Raw genomic sequence first — 24,754 nt, 5'->3', positions numbered from 1 at the left:
GACCAATATACACGGACAGTAGAGTAAACTTATCACATTTTTATTTATAGAAATATTCATAACGGTTCAACTGTTCGATGGTGACGAATGTTTTGTAAAGCTAAAAACTTCAGTTAAAAAAGTAACATCTTCAGCATTTTTTGGCGAAACTTTGATTTTTAATGTTCCTCTTAACAAGACAAAGGTAAGAAGTCGAGTTTTACTACCTGTAAGCTAAATGTGAAATAATGTTCACTAGAATGAGTGTAAAGACCTGTAATAGAATAACATACAACGATTCTACCTCTCCACTTATTGATTTTCGTTTTCTTTATTTACAAGACGATTAACGTTGCATTATACATCATCTATGTAAATCGTTTTTAATTAGACATCCTTATCACAATTCCATTCTTTAATGTACAAAATGAGTTTTATATAAAATGCTCAGTCTATTACTATCTACTGATTTTCTTCCATTTCATAGAATATAAGTATCGTAGTGGCTGTTCGTAAACAAAACCTGTTCAGCGTTAGCAAAACACAGATGGAAACAACGTTATATAGTTGCCAATCCGATACATTAAGTACAGATTTGGACTTGATATTTAAAAAGCCAGGCAGTACACTGCAGCAGTGGTGCACATTAAGACAGGCGATGTGACAATGAAAGGAATAAAGATACTTAGTTTAGTGTGTATTAAAGATTGACTACATACAGCAATAGTATTAGTACACCAGATGTAAAAAGTATAAAACAATTATGAAGACGGGAGGGCGGACATGTCGCACATCACGATCAAAAAGTTAACCTGTAAGTTTTGTAATATTGGTGAACAGTGAAAATACAGTATTGTCACTTATGACTCAACTGCTAATCACTGTTATATAGCAGAATGTATTGGATATTATTATTATTCAGTTTTAATCATGAATGCAATACTACACCAAATGACAATTTTTACTATTTTACTTAAATTGATAACTACTAAACTTACAGTATTCCTATTCGCCATACAAAATGTTTATAGTTATAAATTTCGAATGTGGAACTTTACTGACAAATATTGTATTTCAATGTATTAAATACATGTAAGTAGAAAAAAAATGTATATGTAAAATGTATATTTGTAATAGGTATATATTAAAACCATATCAATACACTACTGGTATAATTACTGTACAGGCAAAAGCTACAATTTCCGCTTTAAAATATTCATTGAGTATGAACAAAATGTGAACATTCAGTTGACTTCAACTTCATTAACAATGTCAGGGCCAAAAACAAGCAAAAAATAATTGTACAAAAAGGGTAGCAACATTTTATCGAATAGGAATATCTGTTTGAATTCCAATTGTGAGAAGTCTACGGATTCGACGGGCAAGGACAGATACAAAGCTGTACCGTGACACAGTCTTGCCATATTGGGTTTCAATGTCTCGGAATTTCTGAAGAACTGACTCAGTAAGGCAGTTCAGCGCTTCTTCTTTTAGCTGTAAAAACAAAGGAAATTGTCATTTTCAAATACAATACTAAACAAATTTAAAGTGGTAATACAGTAGTAATACTGGTATTAATAATAAATGATTATTGAAATAGATTAACACTGAAGATGTAGGCTGTTTAAATATTACTATGTTTTTTGTGCTTTTGTTTAAAGCTCTGTCTACACTATCAAACTAGTTTGACAAAACAAGTCAAGTGTGATGTGCCCAAATATGGTAGTGATATGACATCATCATAGCCATATATGGGCACATCAATTTTGTTTTCACACAAAGTTTGATAGTGTAGACAGAGCTTAACTAATGGTAAACATGATAGTGGTTGTGAGTTTCCATTAATATGAATGAATAAGAATGTAATAAGGTTTAGAGAAATGATTGGAAAGAAATGTCTAGTGTTTGTGAATATTAATTTATCATATATACTGTATATTAAAGCTTACTTGTTGAATATCGGCTTTAGAGATAGACTTGGTTTGATTTCCAGTCAATGGCTCACTTCCATCGTCAATGCCACTTCTATCCAAGTTAAATGGGTCTAAAAAACAATATTGTTCAGATATTAACTGAGTGGTCACAGGTAGCAAAATGATATAAATTCTAAAGATTTTGTTAACTTACCAGCAAGATCCCTCGCTTGATGAGTTCTTGACATTAGCGGTGGTAACAAGGAATTGTTCAGGTCAGTTGGCTGGCAGTGAATGAAATAAAACTCTAGATGGCGCCAAATCAGAAAAAGACAATTCTCCAAAATATCTTTTTAGAGTGTTCAGGAATAGAAAAACATAAAATAAAGTTCCAACTAATTTTTATACAATCAATACCTCAGACATTTGTGGTTGATGTTGTCTTGTATTTGTTTCCGTATGTTTGTATTTGTTTTTATGAGAATTTTGAATAAAAAGTAAAGTGAATAACGTTTGAGTTTGATAAGGATACAGTATTTAAGAGCAAGTTCCTTGGCTTTCATACAGATCATCTGAGCAATTTGTTCACATGCTACTTGTTGTCTATAACTTGTTGATAATTTCTCAATTCTGTCTGTCAAAACTGGTTTAATAAACTAATTTGAAGAATAAATACACATTTTATGTTATAAAAATCTACATTGTAGGTATTAACAATACAATAATAATAATATGGATTTATATAGCGCACATACCACTGCTCAATGCGCGTTAAAAAAAATTCAATATACAATATCTGTACCTTAATAAAGTATAATAGGTATTGAAGTTGGTTATAGTATAATAACCTTAAACATATTACCTCTTTTAGTTCTTCAGCAGATAATTCTGAAATGTTTGACAGCTTATGAACTAATTGTTGGTGAGAGTCAAATGATGGTAAGAATGTGTTTGCCACCTGTTGCAAATGTCGTACAATTAGACCAAGACTTGGAGGTTTGGTTGCACTTAAGGATGCCATTGGTATTTCTAAGTCAAATAAAATAATTAACAAATAATAATTAACAATAATTTATATTACTAAATTAAAATTAATGATTTTTCACAAAAAATGTTCTAAAATGATACCTGTAACTTGATGATAATTTCTTGTCAATGCTTCAGATAAACTAGGTGTAAAAAGAACATTACAGGACTGTCCAGTTGAACCTGAATAATAGTTACATTTATGAATTAATAAAAAAATGAATTCTTTTTATTTAAAAACAATTATTGTTTTAACAGTTGCACAATAACAATAAGTAAAACAGCAACATTTAAAGAAATAAAACCTACCTGTACTAGAAACCTCTGATCTACAGTAAGCAATGATATTTGAATTGACCTCAAGTAGTGAAAGGCGTATCTTTTCTTTGTCTTCTTCCTTAATTTCATTTTCACTTGCTAATTTAAGTCGTTTATTCCAGTGATCATGGATACAATATCGCGGCACTAATGCCAATATCTGTCTCTGTATTCTACTTAAATGCCCTTGAATAACAAGCTGTGATTGGCCAATAGCATCATAAGGTGAACCACCATAGTAATCAACTACACACACAAAAATATATTTGTAAACAAATAAAACTCATTTTCAAAATCCATTTTTAATATATAAATATTATTTATATTTTGCATCATTTATTGCAAATATATGCTTTTTAAATTCTGTAATTATATGCAAAATCACATTCCAAAAGCGTTAACCTGTAGCAAACTTTGTGAACAAACAACCAATACAATCTATCAAATATCCTTATTATGAGGTCTTACCATCTGCTGCTGTTCTGCAGATTACTGCAGTAGTTAATGATAATTCTTGAAAAGCTTCCACACTTATATGAGATGGATGATCACGGAGGATTGCGGTAAACAGTTCAGAGTGAGAGAACACAAAACGTAGAATCTAATCATTTAAAATACAAAATTGATGTAACTAACTCCAGTAAGCAGCCGAGAGTGAAAACAAATGTTTCTCTAAATGTCCACATAATTAAATTGAAATGTTTCTTCTTTCTTTTTATTTATTTATTTTATTTCAACAATATTTTACAGGGGTGGTTCATCCAGCCGAAGCTGATCATTAGTGTCCATCCAGCTAAAGCTGATCATTAGGGTCCATCCAGCTAAAACTGATCATTAGGGTCCATCCAGCTAAAACTGATCATTAGGGTCCATCCAGCCGAAGGTGATCATTACGGACCATCCAGCCGAAGGTGATCATTTGCGACCATCCAGCTAAAGCTGATCATTTGGGTCCATCCAGCTGAAGCTGATCATTAGGGTCCATCCAGCCGAAGCTGATCATTAGGGTCCATCCAGCCGATGGTGATCATTTGGGACCCTCACAAAAATACAACTGTACAAATACTATTGTTTTATTTACCTGATTTGTGGCTTCTTTATGTTGACCCCCAAGAGAGGTCATGATAGCAATACACAGTTTGAGAACAGGAAACAAAAGCTGTCTGTACCGGTGCAATACAGTAGGAATAAAGGCATCAGACTTAACAATGTCTCCTGCACCATCACCTCTCCTGTACATGACAATAATACGCAAAATGAAGAAAAACCTATTTCAACAGAGGTAATAGCTTTGAAAAATGTTTTCAACTGGTTTTTATATTAACTACCTGTATAACAAGTCGAAACGTCGCACATGTGGATGGTTTAATGTAAAGAACTATATACAGAAATGTAATAGTGATTCCTGGAATATATTAAAGATCAGTTTCAGTACAAAAAAAACAAAAAGTCAACCAACCAACCTGGTTATGTCTCTTTCCGGTCGTAATTCGAGAAACTGACACTCAGATAGCCTTCCCATAATTCCTTGTTGCAGGAGCACCTCAGCTCCATTTGTAGTTTCACCAATACGTGTCAGAAGTGACTAAAGAAATATTGGATGAAACAAAATAATTGGTTTACATGTGGACGAGCAAAAATCACTTGATATTGATTGAATATTAATTTGGTTTACTTACCATTTTGGATTCATAAATGTAGAGTGCACGCAGTGGTTCTGGCGTTGGTCTCAACATATCCTGCAGTGACTGGTCTTCTTGTACCAGACTTTCTATTATGTGTCTCAGATATCCCTTTGAGTTAAGAAAGTGAAGCCATCTATTCTGCTTGTCAGTTGATAGAATACAATCCATCAGCGACAATGCTAACATCTAAGAAAAAGTTTTAAACATTTTTACTGCTAGTTATTTTCAAAATTACATAATCGACTATTAAATTGGATTTATCTAAAAACAATGTTATAATACTGTACCCTTCCAACATCATGCCCATCACAAGCGTCTCTACACACCAACTCCATAAAACTATCACCAAATTCATTGATTACTACTAGACTTGCTGTTGTCATCTTTTCATACTCTGACAACATACACGAATCAAGCACGTTACGGCCTTTTAAAGTTGGAATCTCATTAACTTTTTTTGGCATTTGTAAAAAGTTCATCAATGCACCATAAAGGTTGCTACGGACACGTAGTTGACCAGCACCTGTATACAAATTATAAACAAATACATGACCAGCACCTGTATACAAATTATAAACAAATACATTACTCAATAACTTTCACAAGGAACTCTAAAATGAATTGTTTCCTATACCCCTTTTACACTATCACCGTAACAGCGGTGTAACCCCGCGGTTGTTAGTACACCGGGCCGTTAAACACCGGTGTTGTGATTTTTATTGACTGGTGTAAATGGGAAAATCCAACCACCCCGGTGTGCTCTCCCCGGGGTGAAACGAAGCTGAATGTTTTCCGATGTACCTTCTCCGGTGTAGTCGAATCTACACCGGATACACAAAGTGTAAACGGTTTTTGTGGTTCAACACCGAGCTGTTAAAGGTCATTGACGTGAAAATGTAACATGTTGTCACAGAAATACAAACAATATATTTTTTTGCTTACAATAATAATTGTACAATATATTGTGCTGTTCGTTAAGTTTCTTTTAAAGGCACAAACAAATTTGTGAGTTTTCTTTTCTGCTGAAAATATTGAAATTGTTCGTGTGCATTCTACCTTACCAGAAAGCCTAAAATAATGTAATATTGATGTAACTCTACCCTGACCGATTTTATGTTGGCCTAATTATTGAAAAGGGGGAAAATATATATAATACTGATGTCTCAATGGATGAAAATGATATCTTTTTTAGGAACTAAAAAAGTACCATATAATAATTTTCCTTCATTGATACATTGTTATGCTAATTAAAAAATACATTTTTATTTTAAATACTTACCATACCTACACTATTTTTATGCCAACCTAACAATTTAAAGCCTATTTAATGTACGTACAGTCTACAAGGCGGAAATGCAGTCATTTTAAAAAGAAAAATAATTGTTAGGCCCTAATTTTTAAAATAATAAATGATAATCTTAATAGCTACAAAGAAAATATTACACTGGACTATACATTCAAAATTAAATAAATTGTGTGTAAATTCAGATTATTATGTTTTTATGAGATTTGTCGATATGTTCCAGTGTTTAAACGTTTAAACAATAGTCAGTTAAGTTCCACGTGTGCGCTTGCAATAGTGATTTGATTGACAGCACCGGGGTGATCGATGTAGTGTAAATGGGCGCAACTCGAGTTTATCTCGCAGTTTTTTTGGCTAGTGTAAATGGAAATTGCCTCCGAGTTCAACTCGTGTTCCTCTCTCAGTCGATAGTGTAAAAGGGTACTATAGAGTTCAGGTTGTGACACTGGTTTGGGGCCATAAATCTCTGTCTACACTATCAAACTAGTTTGACAAAAATTGTGTGATGTGCCCAAATGCTGGTAATATGCCCAAATATTGTAGTGATGTGACATCATCATGTCCATATATGGGCACATCACATAAAGTTTAATAGTGTAGACAGGGCTTAAGAGAAATCTTGATATTGTGACTACTGATGAGTTCCAGTGCCACAATGCCAAATAGTAAGATGCTTACTTGACTGAACTAAAAATGTAAGGAATTTTCTTAGAATTTCTGTGAGAACAGCAGCAGATATGACTCCAGATCCTCCAAATGATGTTCCACTACCATGAATAACTGACCCATCTAACATGTGAACATATTGTGTAGATAGCTGTTCTGGGATAGCTTTAGACTGATCTACTACAACACACTGCAGTAAATTTGTCATTAGTGTTATAAGGATGCCAGATACTGGAGCTGTAAGTTCAGGTACTGTAGCATCATCAGTGACCTGAAATCCAAATATATTTCATTTTATACATGCCTTTACCATTTTCACAAAGAAATTTTATTGGTGCACTTCAAAATGGAAAATTGTTTTGCATGGCATCAAATTGCAAAAAGGCAATGTTAAAATACTATTTATATGTTAAAATACTTTTACAAATACTGTTAAAAAAATCGTTTAGAATTGTAAAAATTAATTGAGAAATAATGTTCACCTTAGTGAGTAGTTCTTGAATCAAATCCAACAGAATAGTTTCTCTGATATCTAGAGGAAGTAAGTCTTGAGAACAAGAAGCAAACAAGATCTCTACAACTTGTCGCCAAGCATCAAGAGCGTGACGTTTAGCACCAGCCATCTCCTTTGATTGATTGCATTCAACTACGTTCTTCAATATTTCTTGTATTTCCTATTTGTAAAAAAAAACAGTGGCTAAGAATGTGGGTTTTTTTTCCAAAATTTGCATAAATATACACAATATGATTTTGCTTAAAAAAATATAATATATATAAAATACTTATATAGAAATGTTTTTAAAACAATTTAATTCTTTTTATTTATGTGGCAAGTTTCAGATCAAACAAAACGGCTAATCAGAATATCCAATTCAATTATTTTATTTAGTCAAGCACTCTGGCTTGAAAATTGTCTTGCTTGTCACGTATATAAAACATTAAAAATATGATAAAATGGAAAAATTAAGAATAATTGTCATACCTGTAAAATTCGAGGTCTATTTCCCACAATAGCTGGACCTTGTTGTGCATTCAACCTACCGATCAACTCCCTATGTAAAGCATGTATGTTACAGAGTGTCATACCATTATCCATCTGTTGTTCACACGCTTTAATCAACTGCTCTGTGACGGAAGGTTCAAGTAAGTCTAGCTGAACATTTCCTGGGTAAGTCTGAGTAAGATCAATACTGTCTAAAATCTGCAAAATTCTTCGTCTTACTTGTATACCTGTGACAAAATTAGAAATAAACAAAGTTAGAAATTAAAATGTTTTACCATCATTTTAAGGAATTTATTTTGCTTTAGAAATATCCGATAATGTTTTATTTATTCATTTTTTTTCATTCTGTTGATCAAAATGGTAAATTTTAATATACAACAAATATGATAAAAAGTTAAATGATGCTACTAGATACCTAAAATGTTTGGTCCAACTTGCTGTCCAGATGTAGTCTCCATAATTGATTGGTTAGTTTCACCATATACTTCGGCATCATTGTCATCTATATTGGAGCAAACAATTAAGAAATATTACATAACACATGCTTAATGTACAAACATTGATAAAACCAAGATATAAATTAGTTTTGAATCTTACCTCGGTCTACTACAGTTGATGGTACATCTTCTAATAATAACTTAAGAAGTCTTTGTGTGTAAGAGCGTTGTCTATTTACTGAAGTCAGACGTATTTCTACAGCTACAGATTTAAGTAACCATGCTTGCTGGTTTAGTAGCAATTTCTCATTTGTGTTTTCTGTTTAAAACAATATTAAGTGATCGTAAAAAATATAAAGATTGGTCTGGTAGATCTTTACCTTTACCTTTATTTAACTGAGCTCCACCATGTTTAATAGAACAATCTTTCAAAACATGAAATATTTTCATAATTCTACTCATAAATATTCATTATTTGTATATACCTAACAATTAAAGTTAAATTGAAAATAATCAAAATTTATAGTTTTCCACAAAAAAAAAACATTATTACTTACGTCCAATTCTGTTCACAAAAGGAACATGTTTAAGATGACGGTAAAAGAAATTATGCGTCATTCCCAAATAGCGCATGATTGAAATTGATGTCTCACTATTGGAACATAATTGGTACACCATCTGATAACAATGTTCTGCTAGTTTTGGCATTGTATGTATAGAGATTAACCCTGAGCCTTTGCCAGTACCCTTCTCCAGTATGCTTAGGATTGCATGCAGACAGGTTCTCGGTGACCCTAAAACACCTGTGTGAATGTAATGAATACAATTAATTTCATATTTCATATCGCTTGCAGTCTGTTGAAAGAACTCACAGTATTGTCACAGAATCTGTATGTACAATGATAGAAGATTTACAATGATTTTGAGTTAGTTAAACATAACAGAAATTCATAAAAAATCTCTTTTCATTTTTCTCACCTGGATCTTGGAGGCTACTTTTACTAATTGGTTTTCTTACGTCAAAACCCAAGAAGAAGTGTGCTAAGTTTGGAGCTGGTTGTCCTAATGAGAACAGCAACAGACGCAAGATGACAAGCCGCGTTGCGTTGCGAATGTTTACAATATCCTGGTTTTCGATGTCTTGAAGGGCTAGTTCGCCTTCTTCCTCTTCAGGCTCATCAGTTTCAAGACAATCTACAAATCCTATGATCAGCTCTTTGCCAACAACCTATAATAATCAATAACCTTTTTGTCAGGAACAAATATTACAGTAACAGTTTATAAAGAAATAATAATGATGTTCATATAACATGCTTCCTGAAAAAACAGAACTACCAGAATTCAATATTACTGTAAATGGAAAAACCTTTTAAAACAAAATCTTTTGGACCCAATCTGTGTTGATGCTTATTTTCAATTCAATTCTGGTTTATTAAAAATATAAGTGACATTGCAGAATAATGTTGTGCTTTATGTAACCAGATTTGTTGAAAAACATATTACACAAAGAATTATTCTCCATTTAGAGAGAACAAAAAAATACTGCAATTAATCAAGCACTAAAATGAAAAGTCAACAAATTTAATCATTGACAGCAAACCAATTGTTTACCTCATTGACTGAAAATAATCCAACAATCTCAGATTGGATGTTTGATGTCTTAACAACACTGAATAACACTTTAACAGCAATCAGTGCGTGTTCAGGATAAGCTGTGGCGTGGGACACAAACCTACATACAAAATATATTTATTATTTAATTTAAGATAATATTAACTTAAAATAATCAAAACTATTTTATTTAACATTTTATATGCAATATGTTGCATAAAATAGCTTGATGTCTCGATTATATAATGTAATAATTTACTTTGCTATGTCCACCAAATGGTCAGCTTTGCCGGTCTTAGGGTTGATAGACATAAGTAACTGATCCATGGGGGTAACCATGGCTCCTAAGCTTTGACTTCTGACCAGTCCAAAAAATTCTGCTTGTTTTTCGATAGCGATGTCAATCATCTTGAGACAATAGAGGGCAGCAGACTCTAAATGTACACTGCCTGGAAAGGTTTTATACTGATCAAAAACCTCACATGCTTCGTGAATAATATAAAGGATCTAAAATAAATAAGAAATTTCAAACTAAAAAATATACCAATAATGGATAGACAATGGATTATAGCAATCACATGGAATGATGCAAACTCTACTGCCATAGTGCAAAGAGTGTGGCACAGTGTGTTTGAATCCAACTCTCGCTGCATTGCTTGTATCCTTAGGCAAGACACTTTAATTACATATTTTCCTCTCCCCACCCAGGTGTATAAAATGGGTACCAGTTAGATCAAGACTTTGTGCTGATTAGTAGCTGCATTATTATAGGAGTATGTGTATGTATACACTGTTGTTTCAAAGAATGACCAGGGTAATAACGCATTGAAAGCTTGCTTATAAGCGCTACTATAAAAATGGAGTTATAATTGAGGGTTACTGACCAGTTTTAGTAGATGAGTGTCCTTAAACATTTGTACAATAAGATGATGTCCAGCAGGCTTATTTGCCACTGTCTGGCCTCCACCTTGTATATCTAGTATCTGATCCATAAAATCTTCTATACTTGCATTGTGATCAAACAGTAATTTATGAAAGATCTGTAGGCATCTTGATGCAACCTCCCACTGAAGTAGAAAATCCCAAATAGTAGTTTTTAGTATCATTTTTGTCAGATGTTTTGTCCAACTCTGACTTTGCACTTTATACTAGGTACATTGAGAATATTTGCAATAAACTACTTCTCATGTGGGACCCACGACCTCCAGATCACTAGCCTGGTGTTCATACCTCTAGACCACCGAGTTTGGGCTGATGACTAGGGTTATATTCGAGCCCAAGCACCAACAGCATTGTAATTATTTGTAACTACTGTGGAGTTGTTTTGGATGAGGGTGTCAAGTAATTGCACCAACAGCATTGTAATTATTTGTAACTACTGTGGAGTTGTTTTGGATGAGGGTGTCAAGTAATTGCACCAACAGCATTGTAATTATTTGTAACTACTGTGGAGTTGTTTTGGATGAGGGTGTCAAGTAATTGCACCAACAGCATTGTAATTATTTGTAACTACTGTGGAGTTGTTTTGGATGAGGGTGTCAAGTAATTGCACCAACAGCATTGTAATTATTTGTAACTACTGTGGAGTTGTTTTGGATGAGGGTGTCAAGTAATTGATGCAAAGCTACTTTACAGTATTTACAAACAATAGCACCATTTTGATCAATCAATTGCAATAGCACCATTTTGATCAATCAATTGCAATAGCACCATTTTGATCAATTTGTGTTTGTGTGTGTAAATAGAACTCTGGTACAAAATATATCAGATGATAGTTAAACAACTTAAATCGTAACTAGTAAATTAAACTCACCTTTTCTTTTGTATCACGATAAGCACGTGTATGAAACTTTAAGAACACTTGATCACGCAAAAATTCTAAATAAGGATCAAATCCTGGGGCTCTAAGACCAGCACCAAGTGTATTTGGAATTGGTATTTGAACCAGACAAGACATGAACTCCAGGAAACCTATGGTCATAGGAAACTCTTCATTTCGGGACTCAACTATTTCTAAATCCAATGGAATACCAGATCTTCCAGAGGAACCGATGTCCAAAGTTGGTAGTATCTGAAAAGTGAATTCTTTGAGTAATTATGTTTTTTATCATTTTTAATATTAAAAATAAATTTGATCTTTGAATATGAGGATGAATGAATTGAAGTGTAACTACTGCATAAATTGATGCACAAATCAATAAGTCAATCAGTACCTGAGAATTCTCTAATGCTTGCCAGAGATTTGCTGCTAGTTCTGGTGTCTTGGCAAATGTTGATAGTGCTTTTAAACATTCAGCTTTCAACAAAGGAGGTACGCTGCATGTAATAATACCAAACAGTAAGACAATTGGTAACCAGGCTTGGTTCTCACACAAACCAATTCGTGCTTCTTCATCCTAAAAAATAATCAAGAAAAATTATTTCTGGGCTATTATAATAAAACATTGAATATTTACCTACTAAGCAATAGTTCGATAATAATAAAAGAATAAACTGACCCCAAGAATCTATTGAAGCCACTAACAATAAATAAAGAGATATTGTCCAATTAATAAGCCACTCACCAATGTCTCCTTGTCAAACTATTGAGTATTAAAGAAGACAACCACCAAGTACCAAGTAAGTACCACGTCAAAAGGTACGAGAAGAATTAATAAGCCACTCACCAAGGTCTCCTTGTCAAACTATTAAGTATTAAAGAAGACAACCACCAAGTACCAAAAGGTACGAGTGATATGCATACAGTACAATAGTATCTTACCCATTCAGCAACCGTTTGAATTAACTTAAGTACTGTAACAAGTCCATCAAGTTCCTGAGGCGTAATACCTCTACCAAGTATTTGACGTTGACCTCCTACATGGTGGGCTCCAGTTTCTTGACGAAGGTTTGAGTAATAACGGCTAAGTGATTGGAAAAAATGATCCCATGACACACTTGTCACACTTCCTCCTTGAAAGAATAAATATATTTAATCACTCTTACTTCAAACTCTCTCGTGTCACAAGGTAATAAGTAAAAGAAAAAAATTGTAACTTACCGCCAGATAAGCCATTCACTTTCAAAAGGTTAAAACAGTGATGAGCACAGAGAGGTCCAGTAGCCAGGCCGCTCAACATAGCAATGTATGGAACATACAGTGAAGGTGGTAAAAGATCACCGGCCATTCGGATAAACTTAAAAAGGCTGACCTATAAAATAAAAAAATATATTATAATTACATTTAGATCAAACGTAAACACAGAAAGTAAAGGCATATTAACTACATAATCAAAGTCTTGTCCATACATACATAATTTATCTTGTGTGATGTTTGTATTTTTCACCTGATGAGTGTGTTAGCCCTGCTAGCATACAAAACAGTTTTATTTTTAGTCGCGTGGACGCGACTCTATAGTTCACTATGTCGGTCGGTCGGTCTGTCTGTCGGTCCGGTATCACTATGCGTTTTAGCACGCGACTTATGGCTGTTGACCTTGTTGATATACATCTAGCTCTATCAATGGAATTGAGCATTGTAACCAGTTATCTCTTACTAGTATAATAGAACTATTTATGTATGAATTTAGAGTAGTATAGTGAAAAAAAGACAAGTATTATGCTAATTAGGAGTCACCTGTCTGTTTGATGGTCTGTGTCTGTAAGAGGTAGCATAGCTGGACCTTGATGGACTCAGTGACTGTTCAGATGGGCACCAGTACTCTACTGCCAGTTCCAAGTTCAAATCATCTTTACTGTACAGTACTGAAATCTATTTTAAATAGAAATATGTAGAGAAATCATCTACTGGGAGTTCAATAAGTAACAAAAATATAGATCAGAACCAGATATGGTGAAAGGAGATGTTGGAATCTGTAGAATAAAACCACTTAACAATCTCATAAAATGAAATCACTTACCAATCTCATAAAATGCTCAAAGTGTCTTGGAAGGTTGACTGGAGGTTCTAATCCTTCTTGAGCATGAGCAAACAAAATGCGAGCAGCTTCATCTCCACGATTACGAAGTTCTTTTATCTAAAAAGAAAACATTAGCGTCAATGTAAATGTGTACTTTTATGCATAAATGGTGTACAATGGTTTAAAATCTCTATAATCTTGTGTAAATGTGTACTTTTATGCATAAATGGTGTACAATGGTTTAAAATCTCTATAATCTTGTGTAAATGTGTACTTTTATGCATAAATGGTGTACAATGGTTTAAAATCTCTATAATCTTGTAAAGTATAATACTATATTCTTACCTTTAGTGGCATCTGGACAATGAAGTCTGTAACAAGGGTGTGAAAACGTCTAATTCGAAATTCCTTTAAAAACAAATATTACTCAATTAGAACACTTTTAAAAGACAGCTATTTCCAATTTTTTTTTTACACATTACAGTTGCTATTAAAATATCCATCCTTATTTTTTTATATATATTCAATTGTAAAGAAAAATTTCTTATGAAATAATATATTTGAACACATACACATTTGCCATGTTTTACCACAGAAGGTACATAATTGTATTTAAAGCAATGATTTGAAGTATAATAGATGTAGAATAAATAATTTGGATAGCTAGCCTAAATGGGGTTGCAGGGTATTTTCACTCAATGAATCACTGATTTGAAAATAAATAAACTTACGCTTTCATGAAAATTCTTCTTTTTATTAATAGTTTCTAAAAGGAATTTGAATACATTTCCTTCCAAAGCTAGGTCAATTAACATTTCATCTGCTTCAATATGTTCCTGCAAACCTGTAAATACAAATCACTGAAGTAAAATAAATGAAGTCAATACAATTTTATATTATACAACTCTTTCAAAGATACATTTGTTAAGCCCTCTTCCTAATATGATAAAAAAATGTTCATCTAGTTCATTTTGACAGCAGAACTGTCAAGTAGGTTTGCTAATTTTTGATTACTACTCCCTAACCCTAATACATATATTACAGTATATTATTACAGTATATTATTTTTGGTTACTACTCCCTAACCCTAATACATATTACAGTATATTATTACAGTATATTATTTTTGGTTACTACTCCCTAACCCTAATACATATTACAGTATATTATTTTTGGTTACTACTGCCTAACCCTAATACATATATTACAGTATATTATGAAATAGGATTTCAATTCTGGAATCTGGATAAAAGTAAACAACATGAACATAGCTTCAGAAATCAGACAAGCATTTATTTAAATAGCCAAATATTAATTTAAAAACAGTTTTTTTTTAGTGTTGGCTGTTATTATTAACTAAATGCCTAAATTGCCCATGCTGGTTACGATAAGTCATTTAGTGTATTTATTAAATAATATTAATTAATTAAGTAATACATTTAGTATTTCTTACTTTGTGAATCATAATGCTGGGCAATATTTCTAAGCATTACTGCCCACACAAATTGAAATACTGACTTGACACCATAGACAACCCAAGCATCATCTGACAACAGCAATTGTTGGATATCTGCAATGTAACTTGTGTCCGCTATACAAGGTAAACTTTTTAACATATCTATGAAAAAGCATGAAAATAAAAATTATATTCAGTACTAGGGCAAGAGCATTGTGTTTGGTACATGGTAATTGTGTAGGCCTAAGGGGTTATGCAATTATAGATGTAGTACAGTTACTGCTGCTTGTGAAAGATAAACATGTTAATTGTCAGTGTTATAATTGTTTAAAAAATAAAATGGTGATAGTACTCAATTAATATAAATTGTGGTTGTTTAACATGATTTTGATTATGTATGATGAATAAGAATTGATTCAAAATCACGTCTGTTAAATGGTTCTAATACAAGTGCTTTCTAAAGTACTCTGCAGTAAGTCAAGTTCCTATAGTACACATTACATTGGCATTAATTTAAATTTACCATTATTCTAATTTCATAATAGAAATATAAATTGTTTACCACTTTGACTTTGACCAGCTGAATCCGAGACATTTATATATGCACAGTACATAAATGTTGTAAGCAGGGTAATGCTTACATCGTCCAAAATACCCTCAGCGTTTAAACATGCATTCTTTTTCATGAAGTTTATAAGTGCCATAGAATTAGACTTGTTGAATGGACTTTGGCAAGCTAGAGAGAACAAGCAATCTGCAAGTGAAGATCTAATCTCCTTCAGTAATTCCATCACCTATAAGAAATAATCACAAGTTAGTCATTATTATTGTCCATAATTCAGGTTTGTCTCTTATATATTAGCAGTGGAAGGGAGCATGTGCTGGGAGAGGCAGTGGTTCTACAAAAGGTAGAAACAATTTCTACCAATTTTGCTGAAGAGAAAAATTCAATAGAATAGAATTCACCGCAGAGAGGGATTTGGAAGATAGAAACATGAATATGTATGTGTATGTGTATATATATGTATATGTATGAATATGTTTGTGTATAAGCCGACGCTTTTGATTTGCATGAACAAATTCGCCTAGTGGAATCGGCTTAAAAATAACGCCAGTCGTTGATACAGTAAATTAACTGCAAGAAGCATAAATGATGTGTACCTGATGACGATGTTTAAATCCTCCAATTGCTCGTTGCTTTGCCAACTTTTCAATCTCTTTATCAGGTAAAAATTCAAGAAGTAAAAACAGTATCTTGTCAACCAATCCATTGTTAACCAGTTCATTTGTGAAGTTAGTGGTAAGTGACATCAGCTCTTCATCGAGTTCAAGAGTCCATGTTCTTCCTTTGCATGATTGAATGAGAAGGTGAAGAGCATTCACAATGCTTCTACGGCCATCATAGTATAACAAGACAGCTACTAGACCCCGAGGGAGTCCTGGATAGTGTGGTTGTTGCTGTTCACCTGCAATATATTGATTTCAGAAACATTTATTATAATTGTATAAGAAATAAATGAGAGGACTATTACTAAAATAATAATAATAATAATTGTAATATTATCAACAGTAAAATGTGAAACATTGCAATTTTACTTTCCTATACATTTAGGTTGAGGTTTATGATAAACTATAAACTATTTTTTTACTTGGAGAAAAAAACGACAACAACAAAATCTGAACTTGTGTTATTTAATGTAATGTGTGATAAAATTGAAAGATCTCTATTAAAATTAGTTTTATGATACAGGTGGTGAAAAAAGGTTTTTCAAAATGTACTGTACCTGCTAGAAGAAGCTCAACTGCTGAGTACTCATTTAGATCAAAGAGATCACTAATGATAAGAGACTCTTTAATAAATTCTTCTGGAAGTGTTCTTGTTCCTGGTTGACCTTCTATTACTATTCCATCTTCTTTTGCTTTTTTTACTTTCTCTCTGTGCTGTGAATTTTTTGCCTTCAAAATAAACAAGATATGTTTTAAAAATAGTTCATGAAAAACAAAGATGAAATTCTTAAAACATATTAATAAAATGGAAACATTCACATTAAAATATTGATTCATAATACTATACAGTAATTTTCTTTTCAAAACTCTCTCAATAAAGGAATTTCCAGAAATTTGGTTTTGACCAAAAAGGGAAAATGTTATAAGCAATACCGATTGACCATTTTGGACGAGATTGACCTTTCTTAATCTTTCAAATCGAAAGTTTAAATTATTCAGACGAACCCTAACCCTAAATCTTGTAAAAGGATTAAAAATGCTTACTGGATTTTTCAACAATGAAATGAGGTCTGGCTTGTATTTTCGTAGAGCAAGTTCCAAGTCATAGTAAGAATCTGGTGTTTTTTGTGTAATGGCTGCATCCACTATATGGTACAGATCCTTGTAAGGACTCCATTGGCGGGCAACTAAATGTTTCATGACAACAAATATAAAATTAGTATCAATAGTCTGAGAATATAGTTCCATCTTGTTAAAGTGAAAATTAAAAAAACTAGACTAGGCCTAGCCTATGGCTGTGTTTTCGCAGCCAAAAATTAACCGATAATTAACAGATAAAAAGTAGGCCTAGGCCCTAGGTGGGCCCTATAGGCCTAACCGATAATTAACTGATAAAGTTTCTACAATACAAAACAGGTATTATTAGTCGCGTGGAAGCGACTCTATAGTTCACTATGTCGGTCGGTTGGTCGGTCTGTCTGTCTGTCGGTCTGTCGGTCCGGTATCACTATGCGTTTTATCGCTTTCTGACCTTATCTTGATATCAGTTTAATCTAGCTAGGTCAATTTTTCACAGTATATTCCTTATGGCCAGGAATCAATGTGGTTATGTCTTCACGGTGCGCAATAAAAAATTACGCGGTCTACGCACGATTTAACGAAATCACGTTTGTAATCATATCTTCACAACCATGAATCACAATTAAATAAAATTTGGTACTCATAAATTTCAGGGCATAAATCATCATATGGCAATACAATTACGTGCGTAGCGCATGTAACGCATGCGTACGCGCGCTTAAAATTTTCAAAATTTATTTTCGATGAAATAAGAGTACGTTTCAGGCAATTTTAAGCGTTTACAAAATTGCCATGAGTGCGCATATTTTTGCGCGCGCACTGCGCGTTAAATGTTGTTGCACACTCTTTTTGCCCGATTTCTGTTTTCTTGACTTACTTTTCAACTCGAAATTACGTTATACGAGCACGTCAAAAGTGACAAGCTACGCACGTGTAAATTAAAAAAATATAAATATTTTTAAACATGTTCAGTAATTTCAGTCAGTATAGTTCACTATGTCGGTCGGTCGATCTGTCGGTCCGGTATCACTATGCATTGTAGCACGCGACTTAATGGCTGTTGGCCTTGTTTAATTTAAATCCGATAATAATTTTATGATTGGCCACTTCGTTGTTCAGTAAATCTAATGTTTAATTTTTAGGTGCGAAATTACAGTTATAAAGGTGCTAGGCCTCTAATGCAATTTCGCACCTCTATCGAGCTTACCAAATTTAAAAACATTCCCGCTGCGCGGCGGTGATCGCGGAGACTTAGTAGGCTATGTCCAGTTTTGGGTGCGCCTAGGCCTAGATAGGCCGCAGTAGTTAGGCCTATTATGACACAGTTGGGATCCAGTCAAGTCGCCCCATCGCAAAGTCGCCCCATACAAAGTCGCCCAATACAAAGTCGCCCCATCGCAAAGTCGCCCCATCGCAAAGTCGCCCCGGCACAGTCGCCCCATCGCAAAGTCGCCCTATTACAAAGTCGCCCCATCGCAAATTCGCCCCATCGCAAAGTCGCCCCAACGCAAAGTCGCCCCATCGCAAAGTCGCCCGCGGTTTTAATCATATCGGTTGCGTTTGATATCGTATCGATTGCGTTGTTACTTTGGTCGCGCTAAATGTCGTATGCATTATAATGTTTATCCTATTATAATTTGTGTTTTAATTTTTATTTTACAGGTTTTAATGGAGTGATGTGCTTTTTAAAAATCATTAAAAAAATAGTCCCTTGTTTGAAAGTTCTAAAAAGATTATCCCTGATTTATAGTTTCGAAAATGTTAATTTAATAGGATTTTAAAATTAGTTACCAGAGCCACAATTACGAATCTTTCTTCAACCTACGCGTGGATACCAGCTCATTTTTTAGGATAATAATTATAATAAATGTATACATGTGTAGTAGGCCTTCGTATAGATTTACAGTAGTTAAAACAATGAGTGTTATATAGGCTACTTATTGATCATTTTGCATTTATTGACAAAATATGTGTCTTAATTTTATAATGACTTTTCAAAATAAAGAAATAAAAAAAAAAAGGATCTCATCGCCGTTTACATGCAGGTATTTTAGTAAAATTAAAACGCTACATTTTGACCATGGAAAAACCATCGTACAGTATCGTGTGCGTGTTTTTTAAAAAGGGGAATCCCCGACGGTAAGCAGAAAGACGTAGCAGCTGTGAGGAAACTGCAGATACCAGAAGGCACGGCTCCGATTGGTTTCAGAGAATGTTTCAGATGGCGAGTCGCCTTTTATTCAACAGCACAATGATAATTTTACTGAAGACATTCTTTTCAACCCTTTTGGTTATAGAACATTCTAATTATCATCCCTAATAAATATCCTCATATCGGGTGTTTATTTAATTTTAATTTAAACAAGACAGTGAAGAGGCACGGAATAATACGTACACGGACGTACAACGAATACACACACGCACGTCATCATTTATATACGACATAGTGGTGATATGATGCAATTTTATAATGGATATAATGATGGGATTGCCTTTCCAGGGGACCCCTTTGGAAACAAGCCTCTGGGCTTAAAGGGCCATCCTCTGCTTTCCATGCTTATTTTCTTGTCTTGTCTTGTATTTTTATATTTAATGTTTCTCTTTTTATTTCATTTACATTATCCTGTTTTATTTATTTGTACTGTATTTGGAAAGCAATAAATATTACTTACTTACTTACTTACAGGCTTACAATCAATGTTCATTGTAATACTATGTATATAATAGTAAACTGAATGTTTATAAATAAATTGTTTTACGTATAAAATAAAAGACACAGACGTAGCCTACGTTTCCTATAAAATATTTCACATTTAAATAATTATGTACTGTTAAATGACATTATGTTGGATAATACTATAATCTTAAACTATGTTTACAAATTGTAATCATCTTGTAAACATCTTTCTCATCATGACCTGTAAAATAAAAACAAAAATCAATTATTAATATAGGCCTAATAATAATAATAAATATTCATCGACCAAAGTAAAAATAATCTAGATCGTATAACATCATTTTATCGCGACCAAAATTAAACGCGACCGATTTCGAACGCGACTGATATCATCGTAAAACTCCGGCGGGGTTTCCCCATCTTCAGATGGTGCGTTGTAGTGCGACAACGGCGGAGTAATTACGGGGGTTTCCCTCTGGTAAAGCTAGCACGTTATTGCGACCGCGGAGTGATTAGTCGGGGGCTTCCTCTCTGATGATGGGGGTGCGTGCCGATCGTGTGACCTGAGACTACATGGCGGGGCTTCACCTTTTATGCCTACACGTTCCGTGTTATTTTGTGTATCATTGCGACATTTTACGCACTTGTAAACTATTTTTAACGTTTTGGGGCGACTTTGCGATAGGGCGACTTTGTGATGGGGCGACTTTGCGATGGGGCGACTTTGCGTTGGGGCGACTTTGCGTTGGGGCGAGTTTGCAATGGGGCGACTGTGTCGGGGCGACTTTGTTTTGGGGCGACTTTGCGATGGGGCGACTGTGTAAGGGGCGACTTTGTATGGGGCGACTTTGCGATGGGGCGACTTGACTAGCATCCACACAGTTTAGGCCAATACAATAGGCCTAGCCGCCTAGCCTAGTAGGCCTAGCTAGCCTAGTTTTGTAAGCTAACTCCTTGGCCCTAGTCTAGGCTAGCTACTGTAGTAGGCCTCTTTTATAATGTTTATTTTTCTGAACTATCGTGTATATATAATCCAGTTAAATAAGGCATAATCGCGTTATAAAGACGATACTCACCCAAATTAACCGCCACACTATTGTTAGCTGCCATTTTGTGGAGGTATATTCAGAGCGTCATTCTGACGACTCGTGGAGCATTACTTCTCTACGGAGCGCCATTTATGCCTTTGATGATGATTACTGCCTTTCCGCTGAACAGTCTGCCGCCGATTTCCGCTTGGGCTGATCCGTAAATCTCTTTTGCCAGTTTCTTCAATAATAGAAATAGTACTACGGTAGCTTATCAAGTGGACCCAATTTAGCATCAGGGTAGCACAGTGATATAAAATAGAAATAAAAGTCACTACTTTTAATATCGTTTCGTATATTCCCATATCACAAACTGACAAACAGAAACATCTTGGCATTCACATTGATTCAAATTTATCTTTTTCTTTTCATGTAAATAAACTCCGTTCCAAACTGGGCTTGTCCATCTCCATCTTATCGCGTGCTCGGTTATTTCATTAATAAAAACACATCCATTTTCTTCTATAACACTATAATCCTTCCACACATTGACTATTGATGTAGTGTAGTGTAGTGTATATCCTTAAAGCTCATCCTCTCACACCACGAACTAACATTTACAACACCTTAAATCTTCATACAGTCCAAGATCGCATGCATCTACAAGTCTGCAAATGGTCTTGCTCCGGAATTTTCAAGATTACTTTTGTAAACTAAAGGAGGGGAGTTTCTAGATTCCCGCCCGGAAAATTGTATCTTTACATGATTTGAATTTCTAATAAAGATTAACAAAATAAAATCAAAATTTAACTTTTAAATTTAATTTTGTGGCGTTTTGAGCGCGTATGACTAACAATACCATCTTCCCCATACACGCACAAACTGATCATTTGCATAACAACAACGCAGGGCTTACCAAACTGTTTAAAATAGCTACAAGGTCCCCAGAACGTATCCGGATATTCACCCCCTGGACATTTACCCCCCGGACAACTACCCCCCGGACAACCACCACCTGGACCACTACCCCCTTAGGACAACTACCCCTTTAGGACAACTACCCCCCGGACAAATACCCCCCGGACAACTACCCCCTTAGGACAACAACCCCCTTAGGACAACTACCCCCTGGACAACTACCCCCCGGACAATTACCCCCTAGGAACAATTACCCCCCGGACAATTACCACCCGGACAATTACCCCCCGGACAATTACCACCCAGAAAACTATCCCTTTAGAACACCCTAACCACCCAGACCATTCAACAACCTGACTCTGCAACAGTGTATAATAGGAATTAATAACTATATTTTAATTCGTTACTTTGACGAATTACTATTCATTATTGTAAACAAAAGTAAAAGATTGAACATAAATACAGCCTGGTATAAACTGAAGATTGTCACACATGATCATAGGATAGTCGAACGTATTATAGTACTCCCTGTATTTACTGTAAATACTGGGTTCGCTAATAATAATAATAATAATTTTTGCGTCAGGACAATGCTTCGATAACCACTGGTCTTAAAAGAATTAATTTTTGTCTCAAATTTGTCATATATGTATTTTTGTACACTTGAAGAATAATATCACTTTTGATATTTGACCTCAATTTTCACTCACCGAATAAACGTCGATCTTTAAATAAATTCCCCTCAAATAAACGGTGACCATGTCACTCCCATGAAACATCATATGAAATAATCGGCGTCTATTTCCATTAGATTATACCCTCTCCCATTGAATAAACAACTTTCTTCCAATAAATGTCCACCTAAAAACCACCTAAACAATAAACAGCCCAGGCCGTTTTTTCAATAAATACGGTACTTTAAATCTAGCACATCTAGGGTCTAGCGTGCTGTTAAACAGAATAATCGGTTAAAAACGGGTGTTTCGAAACTAGAGACCCGAGACCAGAGACCAGAGACCCGAGACCCAATACGAAAAGGGAGACCTAAATATACGAAAAGGGAGACCCACGTACGAAAAGGGAGACCCCACTATACGAAAAGGGAGACCCCACTATACGAAAAGGGAGACCCTAATATACGAAAAGGGAGACCTAAATATACGAAAAGGGAGACCCAATTATACGAAAGGGAGACCCAAATATACAAAATGGGAGACCCAAATATACGAAAAGGGAGACCCATTATAAGAAAAGGGAGACCCACTATAAGAAAAGGGAGACCCCACTATACGAAAAGAGAGACCACTCTATACGAAAAGGGAGACCCTAATATACGAAAAGGGAGACCCAATAGGTCTCCCTTTTCGTATTGGGTCTCGTTTCAGGTCTCTGGTCTCGGGTCTCTAGTTTCGAAACACCCGTTAAAAACAGATGATTTCATTTTTACAGAAACCGGTCCTATATATTTGTCTACTTTTGGATGGGGGGGGGGTAGTTGACCGGGGGGTAGTTGACCGGGGGGGTAGTTGACCGGGGGGTAGTTACCCGCGGGGTAGTTATCCTAAGGGGGTAGTTGTCCTAAGGGGGTGGTTGTCCGGGGGGTAGTTGTCCGGGGGGTTGTTATCCTAAGGGGGTAGTTGTCCTAAGGGGGTAGTTGTCCGGGGGGTAGTTGTCCGGGGGGTAGTTGTCCTAAGGGGGTAGTTGTCCGGGTGGTAAACATCCGGGGGGTAACTGTCTAGGGGGTAGGTGTCCTAGAACCCCCCAGAAATGACACGTATAGTATTTTGAAACATGATATATAAGAGTCTTCACTACCACCCACCATGGTTGGGGCTGAGCAAATACAATTTTGAAAAAAGTATTTATTGAAATATGAAATTAAGTCTCCTGTTAAGCTCACCATGGTTGGGGCAGAGCTAAGAATGTCGATCCCCCGGAAATTATGAAACGAAATATAAAAGTCTTCAGGACCAGCCATACAATGGTGATCGTTTCCCAAGTATGAGACATGCAATGCACGCGGCCGTGACGGTAATTCAACAAAACAAAATTATGAAATACAAACAGAGCTAGCACACAAAAGCCTACTTACTAATTTTAATATTTTAAACAATTACAATTATCACCTTTGATAATTATAATGTTAAATTTCAACTATCCATATGCAAATTTTAGGTTGAGTTTTAAAAAACTTGACTTCATATGCTTCAATTTCGAAGATCTGCTTAAAACACATTTATTTATTTATTCTACCATAAACTTTTGTTCACAACCTAATATCAGTAGGCCTACAATACAATATCTTGTATGAAACGGATATTTAAAAATACACTATAATGTGTAACGGTAGAATTATAATTATAATGTAAAAGATTAACTAAATAAAAATTGAACAGTGTTGTGTGTTGATCACGAATGACTAACAATACCATCTTTCCCACAGCACATGTGCTCACTCATTTGCATAACAAACGCACGGCATACCAAACTACGATGAGATAAAATTAATTCTCTTCTAAACACGTAAC

General features: G+C 34.6%; 1 protein-coding gene across 1 annotated transcript; it reads right to left on the bottom strand.

The window, feature by feature from the left end:
- Window positions 1–66: 66 nt before the first annotated feature.
- Window positions 67–21,394, bottom strand: LOC140041140 (nuclear pore complex protein Nup205-like). Its single transcript, XM_072087560.1, has 36 exons — window positions 21,357–21,394; window positions 17,568–17,710; window positions 17,081–17,252; window positions 16,458–16,762; window positions 15,859–16,090; window positions 15,294–15,458; window positions 14,572–14,684; window positions 14,186–14,248; window positions 13,841–13,957; window positions 13,558–13,692; window positions 12,982–13,132; window positions 12,703–12,893; window positions 12,155–12,337; window positions 11,755–12,012; window positions 10,826–11,008; window positions 10,201–10,448; window positions 9,942–10,062; window positions 9,309–9,558; window positions 8,888–9,133; window positions 8,491–8,649; window positions 8,309–8,395; window positions 7,873–8,120; window positions 7,373–7,564; window positions 6,903–7,161; window positions 5,209–5,444; window positions 4,916–5,107; window positions 4,700–4,821; window positions 4,318–4,468; window positions 3,705–3,837; window positions 3,228–3,482; window positions 3,021–3,101; window positions 2,755–2,921; window positions 2,425–2,548; window positions 2,107–2,241; window positions 1,929–2,023; window positions 67–1,473 (listed from the first exon to the last, which is right to left on the bottom strand). The coding sequence occupies exons 1-36, from the start codon at window positions 21,388–21,390 to the stop codon at window positions 1,303–1,305; spliced, it is 6,117 nt and encodes a 2,038-aa protein (XP_071943661.1). The 5' UTR covers window positions 21,391–21,394; the 3' UTR covers window positions 67–1,302.
- Between the last annotated feature and the right edge of the window lie 3,360 nt (window positions 21,395–24,754).

This window comes from Antedon mediterranea, chromosome 2 (genome assembly GCF_964355755.1).
Source record: "Antedon mediterranea chromosome 2, ecAntMedi1.1, whole genome shotgun sequence".
In the NCBI taxonomy this organism is placed as follows: Eukaryota; Metazoa; Echinodermata; class Crinoidea; order Comatulida; family Antedonidae; genus Antedon; species Antedon mediterranea.
Note: the sequence above shows the minus strand (reverse complement) of the source record. Positions and strands in the feature narration are given on the sequence as shown.